The 12,630-nt window shown below is 47.9% G+C and overlaps 1 protein-coding gene across 4 annotated transcripts; it reads left to right on the top strand.

Moving 5' to 3' along the window:
• Window positions 1–1,067: 1,067 nt before the first annotated feature.
• On the top strand, window positions 1,068–7,032 carry TRNT1 (tRNA nucleotidyl transferase 1). Of its 4 annotated transcripts, none has more exons than XM_075095617.1 (8): window positions 1,068–1,222; window positions 1,396–1,543; window positions 2,741–2,934; window positions 3,530–3,668; window positions 3,926–4,052; window positions 4,284–4,477; window positions 4,660–4,910; window positions 6,185–7,032. In XM_075095617.1, the coding sequence occupies exons 2-8, from the start codon at window positions 1,396–1,398 to the stop codon at window positions 6,431–6,433; spliced, it is 1,302 nt and encodes a 433-aa protein (XP_074951718.1). In that variant the 5' UTR covers window positions 1,068–1,222; the 3' UTR covers window positions 6,434–7,032. The 4 variants fall into 4 exon arrangements, with proteins under 4 accessions (XP_074951718.1, XP_074951716.1, XP_074951717.1 ...); XM_075095615.1 differs by having other exon boundaries at window positions 1,094–1,226; XM_075095616.1 differs by having other exon boundaries at window positions 1,101–1,222; window positions 1,428–1,543.
• The last annotated feature ends 5,598 nt before the right edge of the window (window positions 7,033–12,630 follow it).

The raw sequence follows: 12,630 nt of genomic DNA, 5'->3' as shown, positions 1-12,630 counted from the left end.
AAAGGGTAAGAAGAGCTTATGTTCCTACACAGGCCTGACTACATTATTGTAGAGCTGAGATTTTTTTTTTTAATAGGTCATTCCAAAAAGACCCTTTTGTGCTCGTACCCATTCTCCCCTCAGCAGTGAGGTGCTGATTCGTTAGGTGCTTAAAAGGCTGGATAGATCTGTGTAATGTTTCTTCCCCAAGAAACCTGTAACACTCTTTTTGCTGAGACAGAGATTTATTCAGGCTTCAAAGGGAACCACGCTCCCAACTGACTCGCATTTGGGCGAGCTCCTCCCTCAGGCTCCCCTCCTTCCAACCCTTCTGAGATGCCTCCTCGCAGGAGCAGCACCAGGAAGAGCGAGGAGAGCCATGGCTCTCCTGGGTCCTGGGGATGCACAGCTGGCCAAATGCAGCGACATTTCAGGAATTTCACAGCAGTGAAATGACACTTGTGAGGAGGGAACTGTAAAATTGTACCAAACCCCCAAGCTGTTCCAAATCCCGAGGACTCCCACGTTATTTTGTCTTCCCATCTATCTCCACGCCACGAAGAAAACTTTTATCAATCCAGGCTGACGTACACCTAATATTTAAACTACAGTGAGTTGCTTCTCATAGCTCAGCCAGTGTGAGGTGGTGGATGGAGTTCAGCAGCCGCTTAACACCGGGGTTGGGCTGTTTTGGCGACTGTTGAAGCAGTCTCACAAGCAGTGCATTGGGATACGTCACGTCTGTGCCATTATCAAAACGCATTTATTTTTTTCCCTTTGTAATCCTCTTTTTTTCTCTAAACTGTAATGAAGCCACGGTACACCTCTCACGTTTCGTGCTGTTTATTTTGCAACTCTCTCCCTCAGGGCTGTGTTTCTCCTCAGGACGAAGGCCTGTCCCCTTTCCCGCCGCAGAAGGCCCCGGCGGGCGGACTTCTGAGGGCTTCCCCGGCGGCTCCTCCGAGCCCCTTCTCTCGGGGGACAGACAGCCCCCGGGCACCCCGCCCCGCCGAGGCCGAGGCTTGCCCGACGGACCGACGGCCTGTCGGACGGACCGACGGGCTCGCTCCTTTCCGGCTGCACCCGGTCGCGGGCCGAGGGCGCTCCTCCCGCCGGGGGAAGGGGCGGGCCGGGCCGCGTCGCGCCGCTGAGCTCACGGCTCGGCGCCGGGACCGGGCGGCAGCAGCAGGCGGCTGGCTGCTCGGGCCTAGCGCTGCCGCCTCAGCGCGCCGGGAGCTCCGCGGTGGGTGCGTGCGGTGGGGCGGCCGGGGGACCCGCGGGGGGACCCTCGGGGGGGGGAGAGGGAGGCAGCGGCCCTTGCGGCGCGGGTGGGGGGGCGGGTCCCCGCGGGCCGGGGTTGCCGGGGGTCCCCGCGGGCCGGCCCGCCTGACGGGTTGTATCGCCGTTTCTTCCCAGATGTGGGCTGAGGTGTTGCTTCTGCCCCGCAGGGCCGGGCTGCGGCTGCTCCCGCCGCTCCGGCTGCGGCACCCAGGGCCGGGCGCCATGAAGCTGCAGTCCCCCCAGTTCCAGGCGCTCTTCACACCGGGGCTCCGCAGCGTGGCAGGTGAGTCCGGCCCGGCACCGGGGCGTCTGGGCCCGCCCCGCTTGCTGAGGCTTGAGGAGGACTAACATACCGGCCTGCAAAGCAAAGCTTTACCCCTCGCCTCCCGCCACTGCTGTAGGTGCAGCCCCTGCTCCCCGAACGGCAGCCGGGGCAGCCGCCATGCTGTGGGAGGACTGTGCTGCCCTTCAGCGCTAGCCACGGTGGGCTTAAAGTGGCTCAGAGGGCCTGGCCGAGCTCGGTTTTCATCAGCTGTCGTGTTCCTGAGGAAATTTGGATTCATGGTTCACTGCGCTCTGCCATAAGTAAGGTCAAGGGAGGGGATTCTGCCCCTCTGCTCTGTGAGACCCCCCTGCAGCGCTGCCTCCAGCTCTGGGCTCCTCAGCACAGGACGGACATGGAGGTGTTGGAGCGGGGCCAGAGGGGGCACAGAAATGCTCCGGGGGCTGGAGCCCCTCTGCTGCGAGGCCGGGCTGGGAGAGTTGGGGTTGTTCAGCCTGGGGAAGGGAAGGCTGCGGGGAGGCCTTGTTGCGGCCTTGCAGTGTTTAAAGGGGACTATAGGAAGGCTGGGCACAACCTCCTTAGCAAGGCCTGTTGTGACAGGACAAGGGGTGATGGTTTTAAACTACAGGAGGGTAGATTTACGCTGGATATAAGGAAAAAAAATTACATAATGAGGGTGGTGAAGCACTGGAAGGGGTTGCCTGGAGTGGCTGTGGAAGCCCAATCCCTAGAAACATTCCAGGTCAGGCTGGATGGGGCTCTGAGCAACCTGACCTAGTTGAAGATGTCCCTGCTCATGGCAGGGGGGTTGGACCAAATGGCCTCCAAAGGCCTCTTCCAACCCAAACCATTCTATGATAAGTAAACTAAGCACTTTTCCCTTGTTGGCTACTAACTGCTGAAAATGTTCTACAGCTCAGTGTCCCCCAGCATCAGTTAGCAACCTGTTAATATTTAGATTATCAGAAATGCCCTGGAAACATATATCAGAAATGACTGGGAAAACAGTGTGAGCGCTCAGATGTGTTCCTAATTTGTGCATTTTGCATGAAGTTGTGAGGTACTTGCTGCTTACTGAATATTTGAGTATGTATTCCCATATCTGTGATCTTGAGTTGTGGAAAGGTACCTTGTGGCTGACAGTGTGCTATGGTGTTTATTGGAGGGAGTACTTTATGACTTTCCTTTCCTTCCCAGAATTGTTTGAGAAGAAGAACTATGAGCTGAGAATAGCAGGAGGTGCTGTGAGGGATTTACTGAGTGGAATGACGCCACAAGATATAGATTTTGCCACTACAGCTACACCAGCGGAGATGAAGGAACTGTTCACATCTGCTGGTGTTCGTCTGATCAATAACAAAGGAGAAAAACATGGCACCATTACTGCCAGGGTTGGTTTATGGTTTGGCTTGGATCTTTTCTAACTGTATCTGTGGATGTGCAGCATATCCAATGGAAAACTGGTAGCATGGTCCTTCTTTGTTAAAATGTCCCTGTAAGAGTTTAAATGAGACCCTGCTTTAAAGGATGGAGTTTGGTTTTTTTTATTACTCTTGGTTTGTAGAGTTCAATTAATGATATTAATTAATATTACCTCTGCATAATGCGCCCATGCTGCTGTGTCATCACTAGAAAAGATAACGTAGTCCACCCACATGTTCAGATAATGTGGGGAAGTTGATCCTAGTGTTTCCTGCTCCTGATTTCCCAAGTCTTGCTTCGTCTACCTTGCTCATCCCTCTCCCTCTTATTCCATCTTCTGCAGGAAGGTTTCTGCAGGCGGTATAGAAAACAAATAGTGCAAGGATTATTTTCAGGTGTTTGTGTTTCTTGATTGTCTGCTCTGTATGAAAGCATGGTACCTGCTGGTTTGCATGTGTCCAGCTTGAGCACTGACTGCATCCAAACACGAGGCTGAAAAAATACACAGCTTTTACATTTATATTCATGATTGTTTTGAAGTAACAATGTCTGTGGGATTTTCAGCTCCACGAACAGAATTTTGAAATTACTACTCTTAGAATAGACGTTGTGACGGACGGACGACATGCAGAGGTGGAATTCACCACTGACTGGGAAAAGGATGCAGAAAGGAGGGATCTGACTGTCAATTCCATGTTTTTAGGTAAATTCTTTCAAAAGCAAATATTTAGATGAAACACTGCTTTTCAAATTAAGGCAATAAATTCTCTCAGTCTGTTTCAATTTTGTTTGTTTGCACACTCTCAGCTGAGAGGTCTGTGCAAATATGTAAGATGATCTGACAAACCAGGCCAAATCACACAACATGTCTTCTGTGTTTTCAAATGAGAGTGTTTAATTGTGCCAGCCGTGTTTGTAAATTCATATTTCTCTATTGGTTTTTTTTTTTCCTTTCTCTAGGTTTGGATGGGATGCTGTATGATTTTTTTAATGGATATGAAGACTTGAAAAACAAGAAAATTAGATTTGTAGGAAAGGCGAGTGAGAGAATACAGGAAGATTATTTACGAATCCTAAGATATTTCAGGTACTGTGTTTTGCCTTTCCTAGATAAAGAAATGAACTAAGCATTGCCAAAGGTTTCAGAAACGTACAAAAAGAGATCAGTGGTGTAAAAACGGTTATATTGTCATATTGTTAAGTTTCCTCTAGTATTATAAATTAGAATATTTGACACTGTCATGGCATTGATTCTCTGCATAGCAGTAATAAATGGAATAATTGTTCTCAATCTAACATAGAGGTTTTATTTGGGCAGGTTTTATGGAAGAATCGCAGAAAAACCTGGGGATCATGAACCAAGTACGCTGCAAGCAATTAAAGAAAATGCCAAAGGTTTGGCTGGAATATCAGGAGAAAGGATTTGGGTGGAACTGAAAAAAATTCTTCTTGGAAACCATGTAAATCATTTGGTTCGACTTATGTATGAGCTGGATATTGCCCAATACATAGGTAAAGTGAAACGAAGATTGATTTCCTTCTCCTGTATCATATACAGGCAGAAGTGCAGCGTGGCAAAGTGAGAGAAAACTTTTTACCCAGAAAGAAATTACTTCCCCCCCCCCCCCCCCGTGTTACATCCACATTTCTTACTAACACTCTTTTTTGCACTTCTTTTGTGTGTATCCCTTTAGGACTGCCACCTGAAGGAAACGTAGAGGAATTGGACAGAGTCACTAAAAATATTCAAAATCTGTGTCCAAAACCGATGACTGTTCTGGTGTCATTGTTCAAGGTGAAGGATGATGTCACAAACCTTGATCTGAGGCTGAAAATCTCAAAAGAAGAAAAAAACCTTGGCCTTTTTTTAGTGAAGCACCGGCATGAGTTAATCAAAGCTACGGGTCCAGAACCACTTAGACCATACCAGGACTTCATAATGGATGTAAGTGTTTCATACTGCTCTATTTTGTTCTTCACAGTAAACTGAATTTCCAGTTTCACAGAGTAGCAGAGATGACGATGCCTAGTGGGAAGAAGGGGCCTCAAAGAGTCAGCTAAGAGCCGCTTCAGCAGCAGGCTTGTTTCTTGGTCTTAGGCAGTGTTTTTGCCAGGTTTTGAAAGACTATGATATACATGGGAAGCACAAAAACCAGTAGCCGGATTTGGCTGGCTCTGGGTAGTAGCGTCACAGTAACTGGAAGAATATCCTTATGTATTATTGATACCAGTTCCAGTTAACTGAGGTGGGGGTTGGTTGTTTTTTCCCCTCAGGAGAGGGGACCAGAGGTGAGCATGAGCTGTTGCAAATGTGCTGGCATGTCTCTCCAACATAAAGCACAAACTTTTGGTATAAAAAGATTCTTTTCCTTTCCTTAGAGTTTAGTTTTGGCAAGAGGATAAATAGCAGACAGTTCTACTTGGGTTCAAAAAGCTTTATTCTTTCCCATCCAAAATACTGAGGCTTTACATTAATTTTTTAGAAATTATTTCAAACAAACAAACAAAAAACCCTACCGTATTTTTAGCAGTTCTGAGCACCTTGTGTCCCGTAGCAACTTTTTGACTGGGTTTAAAAGCCTACCTTTCAGTCAGGCTGAAAAATGTCATATTCAGGCATCCGAAACAGAAGGTTCCTGTGAACGTACCTAGGGACTGACAGTTTGCTGTGCTGCCCCAGCTGATCTCCCCTCCTGCATTAAAACGTGAGTCAGGATCTGGCCCTCAAGAGACTCCAGATTTTTTTGATGTGAAATTCACCTCCTTGAATTGTGTGCTGAAAGTCGACGCAATTCCTGGAGCATTGGCGTGTGTTCTTCGTGAGGAGCGCTGTTAAGCAGGCAACCTGCGATGCTCTTTCACAGCAAAGTTCAAGGAACTTTCAGGTGAAGTTCGGCACTTCTCCTGCAGAATCTGAGACTGAAGGCGAGAGATGGCAGTAGTCAGGGCCTGTCTCCCACAGGAAAGGTAATAGTTCCTCTCAACTGGAGGTTGAAGATAATGGTTACAGCTATTACCTGGAATCCAAGAAGTCTCCGAGGATCTCCCAGAGCCTCCAAGTTAGGACTGAGTTTTAAAACTTGTGAGGCAGAAGAGAGAGATCCTTACTTTCATTGTTTCAACTTGTCCAGATGTTGCCTAATAAGGTGTCATGGGAATAACACAATGTTAAGCGCTGATTTCTACTGAGTCATAATGGATCCTCTCTTTTTCTTTTAGTCTAGGGAAGCCAATACAAATTCCAAGATTTGCGAGCTTCTAATATACCAAGGAGAGGAGCATCTTTTGAGAGAAATGCAGCAATGGACTGTTCCTTCTTTTCCTGTCAGCGGCCATGACTTAAGAAAAATGGGTGTGTCTTCTGGAAAAGAAATTGGAACCGCGTTACAGCAGTTGAGGGACGAATGGAAGAAGAGCGGGTACCACATGGATAAAGAAGAGCTGTTAAGTTGCCTGAAGAAGCTGTAACATTGAATAGCAGTAGAGAACTGTTTGTGCCGTAAGTGTAACTGAGACGCCAGTAAACGCTCTGCCAGTGTTGTCGCAGCCCGTATAGCGTTTGTCGTACTCATGGTCTTCAGACGGCGCAGTTCTGTTACTAACTCGTAATTGCCGCGAGGAGAAGTTCAATTTTGTAGGGACGTAAGATGTTATTTGCCAAATTCCACAGTCTCTACCTCTTTTTGTTGTGTTTTAATGATAAAGCAGTTGAATATTTATCCTGACTCTGGGGCATTAGAGGTGACAGCAAGAATTTTCTCATTCTGAGTTTGCTATGTAAAAAATAATTTTTTTTAAAAAACAAATCCAAAAAAAAGGCGTTTCTCTCCTCTAGCTAAAATCATGGGGTTTTTTTGTGTCTAGAAGAGCGACCAAGTGTCTAGAAATATCGAGCGCAAAATCTTATTGTAGTTAAAGCTAGATATCAGATTGAAACGCTCATGCCAGCAGTTCCCAACAGTCTTACCATGTAAAACAAGTCTGTTTTCTTAAAAGATTTTTATTTTCCATAATTCCAGAATCAGTTTTGGATTAAAAGGATGACTCAGCTGAGTCAGTATCATGACCACCTTGACTCTTCAGTAGTTTTTCAGTAATCCCTTTATCACTGAGTAACTAAATCCACAGAAAACTGGCAAAGGGTTCTACGGCGTGTTTTCAACTGTCCTTTTTCTTCCCCAGTGAGGGACAGGTAGAATTCAGGTGAGGGCGTGAGTGTGCCTGAACAGAGGGACCCCGAGCGAAGTCCAGTAGTACTAACACACTCGAGAAAGTGCCAGTCTGCCTTCAGTAGGTCTCCCCGCATCCCTTCCTGTAACTCGCAGTAGTGAGAGCCAGGGGCCTTCGCCTCCCCTCTGATCTGCGGGTGTTCTGTTTAACTTGGTGGGATTATTTTGGGAAAAAGTCTTAACATCCCTACTCCTACCCCACCAGGATCTTCCCTGTGTTGCTTCTGCGTTAATTATCCTTACAGATCCTGTTAAAAAGGTGCTCTTAATTCAGCTCAAAAGGAAATTTTAAATAATATGACCCTTTAAAATTAATAAATCTATTAGGAATGTTTTGGAAAAAATGAGAAGCAAAGGGGTTGGACTGTTAGTTAAACCTGAGGGGGAAGGAGGGCTAGACAAGGAGGGCGTTGCTGCACGTAGTACCGAATAACTCATAGCGGGTTGGGTGAAGAGTTCATGGTTGGGCTGAACCGAAGCGCTCGAGCAAGGCTGTGGAAGGTGGGGTTTTGAAGCAGGGCCCTTCCTGCTGGTCTGAACGCATGTGCGTTGCCATCCCTGGCTGTTCTGGGGCGCTTTTAAGAGCACAGAAAAACAGCTGTAGCTGAGCACATTTCTTGGGTGTATTAACTTTATTGCAGGTTTAAGTTTTCCTACAAAACCATGGTAACTAATAAAATTGTTTGGATTTCATTTTCCTCGATATCATTTTGCAACACTAGATGGCAGTAAGACCAGAGCAGGGCCCCCAAAAAAATCAGCATTTCATGCTTTCCCATAGTTCCAGCTGGGTGGGTTTTTTTCTAGGAAGGCAGTTACGTTAAAAGTAAATCATCTTGAAGGTACTTAGGCACTTGGGGAAGACAGCAAGGGAACAAAAAAAGTGCTGTTCTTTTCTGTTAATAAGGCAAATCTCATAAGAACATGATGGTGGTTGATTTAATTATGTAATTAAATTGAAGCCTCCTTCTGCAATTTATTGAACTGCTGAAATCTTGGGAGGCAGACGAGTATAGAATTTCATACTATAGGAGACTTGTAAAGAATATTTCACAGAACGTATCTTTTAAGGTGACTTCTGTGAAGGTGGTAAAATATTAGCAACAACTACGCTTTGTTATCCAAAATTGTTGTCAGGCTCAAACTCCACTTGGAAGGAAGATTGTTAAGGACACAAGTGTGAAACCTTTACAATCTCCAGCTGTAGCGAAAAACAGCACAAACAGATTCTCCTGAAAGCATCTAAATTTAATAGGCCTGCCCCGAATTCAGTGTCATTCACACATTTGCTCAAATAGCTCATTTGAAAAACATGTTCTGCTTGAGGGTTCTGGTTGCTGTGTTTTATGGTATTGCAAAGGCATCGACCCCTATTAAAAATGGCACTGCATTAAACCCAAACACTGGCGCACTGTAAGGAAGCAGCACCAGCTCGAGGTCTGGAAAAATGGTGTGTTTGAATGAACACTGGTGTACCGGCTCCTTAAATATCAGCCTGGGGGATGAGAGGGGAAGCAGTTTGACACGTGTATGGTCAACTGAAGTACTCTTCGCCTATGGCTTACCTGGCTAATTAAACGGTATCCGCAATGTGTTTTAATTAAAGTTACACTTCAGACAAGGCTTTGCTGTTCCCCAGGGTGCCAGCCCTTCCCAAACAGCCAGGACTGCAGTTCAGGCCATCGATCTTCAGGTTTGTTGGGAAAAGAGTAACATACTAAGGCTTCCCATACACCTGCTTGGCCTCGGGGGGACAAATCCCAAAAGCTTGCAAAGAAAAATGAAACAAACTTTTTTTTTCCTGTGGGTGAAGCTGACTTTCATTCCAGTTGGAGCCCAGGGCAGCGGAATGGGAATGCAGCCCCTCTCTGCGGAGCAATGCGTCCCCAGGAGCCCAGGGCCCCTGTGGTTTGGGGGTCCCCCCACACCCCTCGCCTGCTGCCCTGCTCCTGGCTGGCCCGGGAGGGACCCGCATCTGAAGGGCAAAACGGTAAATAATGCAGCCTGCTCTCCCTCGCAGATGGCTGCTGAGGATTAATGAAGGGGGGGGGTTTTACCATTCTCTCAAGATGTAATGATCTGTAAAAATGATTAAAAGGCCAGCTTGGCTTGGCTGCATTTTAAGGGGGAAGGGCACGGCCAATTCCCCCCTGCAGAGCCCATAAACCCCGGGCCGGCAGCAAAGGGAAGAAGAGGGACCTCACCACAAGTGCCCCGAGGCGGCTGCCCCGCGCCGCAGCAGCGCCTGAGCAGCCCCCGCCGCCCGGCCGGGGCGGGGGGCACTGCCTGGGCTCCGCACCCACAGTAGCGCGCTGAGCCAGCTGCAGCCATGGCGCCTCACCAGCGTAGGAACGAGCGGCTGAGGGAATGAACAGATAAACAAACCATAATATATATGTGTGTGTGTAGTCTATATTAAAAATATATAATCAAATAATACCTAATAATAAAACAGATAAGTTACAGTAGTTTGTGTTACATATATTTTTACATATACATACACACATATATAAAATGTTTAGGAACCATAGCTTTATATATATATAAATATGGTTTATGGTTTTAATTATGATGTATTTTTATTACAGATTATTTATTATATATATTTAATATATTTTACTATCTTATTTATATTTTTATTTATATAAAAGAATTATACAACTATGGACACATACCCACTGTACCCTGTGTGTAGATGCATACTTATATATACATACACATCTGTGTGTGTGTATATATACACAAAAAAAATCTACATTATATGTAATTAATATATATTCTGTATATTATATTTTGGTTAAAAAAATAGATAAAGTTTAGGAGCCACAGGTAGATAGAGCATATACGCATGTGCAGAGAGAGCTCTCTCTAGCTGTACCTGCGCTCCCTCTCCCCTCCGTCACCCGTGCACGGGGAGCGGTGGCAGGGGCTTGCCGGGCCCCAGCACCCATGGGTAGAGCCCCCCCAGCACCCACGGGCAGAGCTGCCCCTGCAACATGGCAGCCCCAGGGCCCCACATGGTGCTGCAGGGCTGGGCTGGAGCCAACCGTGGGGAGAGGGCTCAAGGACCCCACGGCCGCTTGCGGAGGTAAGACGAGGCTTGTGCCTATTCACAGAGGGAGGATTGGTTTGAAAAAATAAAGACAAATTAGGTTTGACATCCTGCCCTAGCCCTGCTGCACCCGAGCTGGCAGAGCCCTGCTGCGAAACGTGCCCGCGCTCATACAGACCAGCTGTGGGAGACGTTGGCCAAGCGCACGCCGCCTCGCCACCCGGCCATCGGCCCAGCCGCCGCACCCTCAGCCCAAGTCACCCGCTGGGTGCAGGGGCCGGGACGCAGGCTGGGGTGGGAGAGCACACAGCTCAGGGCAGTTGTGGAGCATGTTTCTGCCTCAGAGCCTTAATTTCTCTGTGGCTTCAACAGAGGCAGGGATAACGTCTTCAGCTACCCAGTGCTCTACCAGGGGTTTCATTCAGGTGGGTGGCTTTTCATGTAAGCGTCAATAAATCAACAAAGCCTACACAACACTGTCGAGCGTGACTGGCTGTAGTGTAATAATGCCTTTTCCTCCCTTAAAAAGCTGCTTCCAGTTCCAGTGGGACAGTAAAGATTAGGTTACCTTCGCAGAGCGCTAGTGGTGGTGACACTAAGTGTCCTTCATTATCAGGCTGAGCAAGAGGACAAGGATTTAAAGCTTTGACATTTTAGATAATTTCTTTATAAAGTGGTAATACAATAGCTCTTTAAGAGCCTGAAATTCAATTCAACATGCTCCACTACCTGCATATCCCCCGAACGACACAGCCTAGAGCCACGTGTGGGCATTGGCCCTCTAGGCAAAGCTACACGGGGAGAGACAGGCTGGGAAGCTGCCCTTCTCCACGGCTTTCCCACAGCCACCTGCCTATGGCTTTGTGGCACAGCAACACGGCGGCGCCCATGGGGAACGCCGTGCCGCTGTCACAAAGTCCTCCTAAGTTTGTATAATGCTTAGGAAAAAAGTGCAGGACTTCTTTTCCAATGGAGCAGCAGCCATCCCAAATCCATACTAGCCAAGTATTTGTAACATCAGTGATTCCCAGCTCTCGAAGGCACAAAGGTCTTAAAATACAGAGGAGCGGGAAAGCCCGTGGCACGCTGCAGAGCTTCAGGGGGAGCAAAAAATGCTGCGCTAGGAGAGCCTGCATCAGCAGTGCGGTCGGTGTGGAAACCGGCATCTGCAAACAGGGCAGGTACCTGGGAAAGCCCAGCAAGGTTTCCTCCGGCACAAAGAGGCTGAAGCACTGGCTAAACAATCTCACATGCATCTGCTTTGAAAATATTGGAAAACCAAGAAAAACAGGGAGTTTACTTAAAAATTAGACTTGTTTAGCAAGTCCGGACTCCCGTGCTGGGTCTATGTAACTGCCATGCTTGGGACAGCCATGCGGTGCCATCATCCCGTCCCATGCTGCCTCCGGGAGAGCAGCGCGAAACGCTGCTGCTGAGCACGCGGCGCCCGCCGCCGGCCGGAGCAGCCGAGATGGTCTCAGCCAAGAGGCAGCAAGCAGGACATGCCGAAACCGTCACGTAGGGCAAGCGAAGTTGGTTTGAGCCCCAAAGCAGGATTAAGCCCACGTCATACACCAAATTCAAGCAAAGTAGATTTTGGCACTGCGAGTTAAGCTCAAACAGTATCTTGCTGCTTCCTTGATAACCCAGTGCAGAGAACACTCTCCTAAAACTGGTGACTAAACCAGACTACTGGGACACACTTCTGGTGCTGCTGGTTGAACCCCAACAGGGCACTCCCGCCGCAGCTGGCAGCTCTGGGGACATAACCTGAAAAGCTGAACTTCCCGGTACAGAGCTTCGGACGCCGTGTAAGGAATGGGCTTGGGGGAAGCCTCGGTTTCACCAGATGTTTATGCAGTTTAAAAATCTTTCCACCAGTGCCTGTGGGTTGCCCTTGCTGCCAGGTGCCCCCCCGCTCCACTGCTCACCCCACCTCTCCCTCCCTCGGGCTGCTTTTGCCGAGCCTGCCTGCAAAGCCTCCGACTAGTTTTACCTCCAAGTGTCTCCAGTCGCATCTTCGCCGCAATTTCACCACCCAGCCTCCTCGGATTCACCTGTCCATTTCTTTGTGGGAGAAACCGGAGATAAAGGGGATGCTGGAAAAAACACTGGAACTCTTGGACCTTGGGAGGGAAACAGTTTGGGGCTGAAGCTACGAATTACTCAGGTGGATACACACAAGTAAGGGCACAGATGAGAGAGAGCGGAAAGAGTTTGAGATGAAGGATTTGATGTTTCAGTTTGATTATTGCCATTGGAATGGCAACCTATGCTCTCTCTCCATGTTATTTCTTACCTTCTCTGTCCTTCGCCTGCCGAGCCCGCAGCCTTTGAAGCTGAAACTCTCTTTCCTAAACATGTAACTTTTTGAAGCGAACTGG

This window comes from Phalacrocorax aristotelis, chromosome 6 (assembly GCF_949628215.1).
Source record: "Phalacrocorax aristotelis chromosome 6, bGulAri2.1, whole genome shotgun sequence".
NCBI classification, from domain to species: Eukaryota; Metazoa; Chordata; class Aves; order Suliformes; family Phalacrocoracidae; genus Phalacrocorax; species Phalacrocorax aristotelis.
Note: the sequence above shows the minus strand (reverse complement) of the source record. Positions and strands in the feature narration are given on the sequence as shown.